The sequence below is a fragment of the Oncorhynchus clarkii genome, chromosome 22 (genome assembly GCF_045791955.1).
Source record: "Oncorhynchus clarkii lewisi isolate Uvic-CL-2024 chromosome 22, UVic_Ocla_1.0, whole genome shotgun sequence".
In the NCBI taxonomy this organism is placed as follows: domain Eukaryota; kingdom Metazoa; phylum Chordata; class Actinopteri; order Salmoniformes; family Salmonidae; genus Oncorhynchus; species Oncorhynchus clarkii.
Window position 1 is genome coordinate 3,336,574 of NC_092168.1, and position 6,000 is coordinate 3,342,573.

At 37.9% G+C, this 6,000-nt stretch overlaps 1 protein-coding gene across 1 annotated transcript in view; it reads left to right on the top strand.

The window, feature by feature from the left end:
* LOC139380491 (integrin, beta-like 1) overlaps window positions 1–5,340 on the top strand; it is a 121,650-nt gene extending 116,310 nt beyond the window's left edge. Inside the window, exon 11 of the mRNA XM_071123190.1 lies at window positions 4,832–5,340. Coding sequence (XP_070979291.1) covers window positions 4,832–4,920 — 89 coding nt within the window. The 3' untranslated portion in view covers window positions 4,921–5,340. The remainder of the gene's footprint in view (window positions 1–4,831) is intronic.
* Window positions 5,341–6,000: the final 660 nt, after the last annotated feature.

Below are 6,000 nucleotides of genomic sequence, written 5' to 3' on the forward strand. Positions count from 1 at the left end.
GAATTTATGAAATTGCTTCTTCCAATTATTGATAAACATGCACATGTTAAGAAACTGACTGTTAGAACTGTTCAGGCTCCATGGATTGATGAGGAATTGAAAAAATGTATGGCTGAAAGAGATGGGGCAAAAAGAGTGGCTAATAAGTCTGACTGCACATCTGACTGGCTGTCTTTCTGCAAATTCAACAATTATTTGACTAAACTCAACAAAAAGAAGAAGAAACTGTATTATAAAGCCAAGATCAATGAAATAAAGAATGATGGGAAAAAACTTTGGAGTACTTTAAATGAAATTATGGGCAGAAAGACAAATTCAACTCTATCGTTCGTTGAAATATTCATTCGAAACCATTTGATGTTGCCAATTATTTTAATGATTATTTCATTGGCAAGGTGGGCAAACTTAGGCAGGAAATGGTAACAGTGAACAGTGAGCAATTGTATTTATGCATACAAAAAATAGAATGAAAGAAAAGCATTGCATGTTTTAATTTTGTAAAGTTAGTGTGGGAGAGATGAAAAAATTATTGTTATCGATCAATAATGACAAACCTACTGGCATTGACAACTTAGATGGTAAGCTACTGAGGATGGTAGCTGACTCTATAGCCACTCATATCTGTCATATTTTTAATCTGAGCCTAGAGGAAAGTTTTTCTCCTCAGGCTTGGAGGGAAGCCAAAGTCATTCCGCTACCCAAGAGTGGCAAAGCGGCCTTTACTGGTTCTAACAGCAGACCTATAAGCTTGATGCCAGCTCTTAGCAAACTGTTTAAAAAAACTGTGTTTGACCAAATACAATGTTATTTCTCTGTAAACATATTAACAACAGACTTTCAGCATGCTTATAGAGAATGGCACTCAGCATGTACTGCACTGACACAAATGACTAATGATTTGTTGACAGAAATTGATAATAATAAGATTGTGGGAGCTGTGCTGTTAGGTTTCAGTGCAGCCTTTAATATTATTGGCCATAACCTGTTGTTAAAAAAAAGTATGTGTTATGGCTTTTCAACCTCTGCCATGTCGTGGATTCAGACCTATCTATCTAATAGAACTCACATTATTTTCTTTACTGGAAACTTCTCTAATGTCAAACATGTAAAGTATGGTGTACCTCAGGGAAGCTCTCTAGGCCCTCTACTCTTTTTTATTTTTACAAATGACCTGCCACTGGCATTAAACAAAGCATGTGTGTCCACGTATACTTAACAAAGAGTTGCAGTCTGTTTTGGAATGGGTGGCCAGTAATAAACTTGTCCTGAACATCTCTAAAACTAAGAGTATTGTATTTGGTACAAATATTTCCTTACGATCTAGACCTCAGCTGAATCTGGTAATGAATGTTGAATGCTGTTGAACAAGATGAGAAGACTACATTTCTTGGCTTTACTTTAGATTGTAAACTGTCCTGGTCAAACATATATATTCAATGGTTGTAAAGATGGGGAGAGGCCTGTCCGTAATAAAGAGATGCTCTGCTTTATTGACACCATACTCCAAAAAACAAGTTCTGCAGGATCTAGTTTTGTCTAATCTTGATTATTGTCCAGTTGTGTGGTCCGGTACTGCAAGGAAAGACCGAGTTAAGCTGCAGATGGTCCAGAACAGAGTGGCACGTTTTCTCTTAATTGTAATCAGAGGGCTGATATAAATATTATGCATGCCAGTCTCTCTTCGCTAAGAGACTGACTGCACCACTTCTTCTTTATAGAAGAAACATACATTTGTTGAAAATCCCAAATTGTTTGCATAATCAACTTACACACATCTCTGACACACAGATTTATCCCACTAGACATGCCACCAGGGGTCTTTTTACAGTCCCCAAATCCAGAACAAATTCAAGAAAGCATACAGTGTTATATAGAGCCCTAATTGCATGGAACTTCCTTCCATTTCATATTGCTCAAAAAAACAGAAAAACTGGTTTCCAAAAACAGATAAAGCATCACCTCGCGGCACAACGCCTCTCCCCTATTTGATCTATACAGTTTCTGTGTATGCATTGATATGTAGCCAACGTGTGCCTTTATTTTTTTTAATGTGGTTCTGTCCTTGAGCTGTTCTTGTCTATTGATTTTTTGTATTATGTCATTTTGTGTGACGTTTCATGATTGTGTGACCCCAGGAAGAGTAGCTGTTGCTTTTGAAAAAGCTAATGGGGATCCTAATAAAATACCAATGACCAAATACCAGTACATTTCAATCTGACCCTTATTTAACTGAGCCTGCTAGCTAGCTACGTAATAGTCCCCGATATAATAGTAGAAAAGTGTCAATAACCTAGATTTATTCATGATATATGAAACATAATTGTCTAAACATGTACAATAATGCATATTTGTTCATATTTAAGTGACATTTGCATTAAATTTGGGTATAAAACCATGTTCCAAGGTCAAATAAATTCCCACAATGTGAATCACTGCATATGTAATACATAATCATCACGTGCTAACCAAACAACATTGCAGGAAATGCTCACTGAATTAAAGGTCAACTACACTGCAAAATGTAAGTTTCTAAGATTTTTCCAAGACCGCAAAAGTCATCCCCTGATGTGGATTAAGCATTGTTGTAATCACAGAAAATCGTTTGTTTTTGTTTTTAAATTAAAAAGTGTGAAGAAAATGGTAAAACCAGAAAAAAAAATGGGAAATACGAAACCTGAAAAAACTCAAATGAGAAAACGGAATTTGGGAAAGAAACAGAAGTAGGCAAAAATAATAACAGATTTTAAAAGGCCCTATCAAAGTTTTGAGGAAGGTTGAGGTCAGGTCCAATATTGACTATGATCCCAAGAGGGAAAGAGGTTGGGCCATCCTATATTTGTTTTGAGTAATATAATATAATATATACAATTTAGCAGATAGTTTTATGCAAAGCGACTTACAGTCATGCGTGAATACATTTGGGTGATCCCAGGAATCAAACCCACTATCCTGGCATTGCAATGCTCTATCAAGATGCATGACATGGTTATAAATGCTTTGTGAAGCCTCAATTTAATGTTATTTATAAGGCCTTTATTAAGAGGTGCTTATGCCACCTATATTTGTCTTAGTGGTTTATGTCACATTTGACATTGATGGTTATGTCACATTTGACATAGGTGGTTATGTCACAGTTATGAACCCTTTACAGAGCATGACTTAAGTTTATAGATGACTTGTAACACATTTATGTAGTGTTTATGAAGGCTTTATGAATCCTTTATAAGCTGCACTTTATTTAAAGTTGGTCTCCCATTAATATTTCCTCAGGGCAGCAGGCAATTGGAAGTACTGTTTAGAAGTACTTCTCTTATTGGATGCATGACTCCTGTGTCAGTCATAGTGTCACTCAAAGCAATGCTTTAACCACAGAATTCACGCAAACATTCATTAACAATGAGTGAGAAAAATTCGAGTGGACAAAGGGAATTCATAAATATGTTGGTTAAATGTCGCTGTTTAGCATATTAATGATTAGGGCATATGTCACAATTACCATATACATGAGGATGATTGAAATAGTGTTTTTTTTTCATGTTTCACTGGGAAAAGTGACTTCTCAAAAAGGGGGGAAGGGGGGTTATGCAAATCAAAACAAACAATAGTAATTATTCGATTACTCCCCCCCTTCCCAAGGTGGCAGTACAGTGCACTCAATATTTTAGCATTAGAACCACGCAAACATCTGTCTGCTAAGTTTGTGGATGAGTTATTCCACATGTGGGAATTGTATGGATTGTTCAAAGCAGGAGATTCTCATTATGCATACAATTCATGAGCGATGTGGAACATTCAATGTATTAGGAATGCCTGCTGGTTCATTTCATGCACCAAGGATGATAGTGCTGGCACCCTTTGAGCCTTAGAGAGAAACGAGGGTGCAAACCTGTGACACAAATTAGAACCTTCAGTCAACATTAGAAACATCTAATTGTCTTTGAATTTCAATGTTTGCTTGTGTTTTGGAATATTCATTCCAGTAAATCACTTTAAGGGAATACAGCACAATGCAGTGGACACAGTTTACATTGCTTACACTTCTTGGTGGTTCAGGGGTTGGACTGACAGTTGCAGGGACTTGGGCTCTAACATGGGTTTGAGTCTTGGTCGGGGCTATCCCCCAGACTTGTCACAATCTGTTTTCTAGACAGAACATCCAGAACCATGTGTACCTGTAGTTTTAAGATGTGGGAATTCCCAATGTGTGAATGGTTTTTAATGATACAATGTAAAATACAGCACAACACAAATATTTTGGTTTCTCCATTCCGTATAACACCATCCCCTTCTATCCCTGCTTTAATGCCCAACTCGGAGGCATGACACACAACACTACTCCACTTCTGAGAGTCTAGATGAGGGGATTTCTCCTGCCCTGATCTGCCCTGCCCGTAGCCCAGTGAAATCGCTCACTGCATGACCAGATTTGCTCAAAAGAACACTAATTTCCCCTGTGTTCTCTTGTCGACACAGCAAAACTCCCTAAGCTATAGGCCTCAATATAAAGGCCAGAAAAATAATGATTTCCTATGACCATTTCACAGTGTTGATCTGTCAGGCGGTCTCAGTATTTTATACCACACACACACATTGTCTTTTTACTTCAGTACTTTTGTCTTTGACTAAGATTGAGCCTTATGTAATGGCGTCATATAATAAATAAAATCCCACTCTAGAGCATACCCATAGCAACCCAAGAGAGCTCAGCCTAGCTCGAGCCCCCATCGTGGAACTCTGTCAGGGGGTTCAGGAACCTGGTTAAGAAAGCTCAGGCATGATTGGTCAGGTGGCTCTGTCACTTTACAGTTTCTCCTCTTACCTCTTATTGCAGGGAATGGGATGTGCAACTGCGGCAACTGTGACTGCTGGGATGGCTGGACGGGGAACGCCTGTGAGATCTGGGTGGGAACTGAATACTAACACCACAGAACATTTCAGTAGCTACACAAAGAGACTGTGCTGTCAGAAAAGGTGTGAAACACCAAAGGAAGGAGAGGAATGGAGAGCGCGATGGAGAGGAGGATAAAAAAAGAAGTCAACCAAACTGGGATGTAATTCTTCATTCAGATTTCTGCATATCACTTGTATAACAGCATTCATTGTACTGGTTACAAATCATCTTTATTAAAACTATGTTCTTTTTTTGTATGCAAGAAAAAAACTTTTGTAGCAAAAATATGTTTTTGTTCACTTTAGAAGACCTTACCATGTAACCCTTTATATGTTTCCAATATAACTATATGTATGGCAATTGTTTCTGTAAGACTCATTACATATTCCAGAACGCTACACACAATAGGATGCAGGTACATGAACAGAATCCAAACATTGAAAACAAAAGGATAAATCTTTAATACATTGTGTGTGTGTGTGTGTGTGTGTGTGTGTGTGTGTGTGTGTGTGTGTGTGTGTGTGTGTGTGTGTGTGTGTGTGTGTGTGTGTGTGTGTGTGTGTGCGTGATTCTCACCAGTGGTGTGTTTTTTTGGGGGGGGGGTTAAAAGTGCTTCCTGACAAATTGGTCTCAAAGAACACCCTGCACTCAAGTCAAGAGTATCGTTTGAGCGTTTTATTTATTTTGTAATAATGAAACATTGAATGTGCCGCGTGACACAACATTTCTGCATGGAAAACAATGAAAATACCATAATCATACGTGGGTATAAATCTGTATTAACATGACATACATTTCTCCAAGTGGCACACTTGCAATTGTATATATTTAAATATAAATCGTTTTAATAGTGCCTATTATCACTGAAAACTATCACAACCATCATAATCTTCTACAACCGGGTCAATCAATGCATGGCAATTCCTCCTTACTCGTGAACACCATGTCATGAACATGTTCAAATGTGGTGGCCGAAAAAAGAACAGAAAACACACATAGCTCTATAGTGCCATGCTGGGTATTCATGTAAGTTCAGAAGGTGGTTTCAGGGGATGTGAGTTTCTTTGACTCGAGAGCCCAACCTCTACCTGAAAACATGATTGATAGGA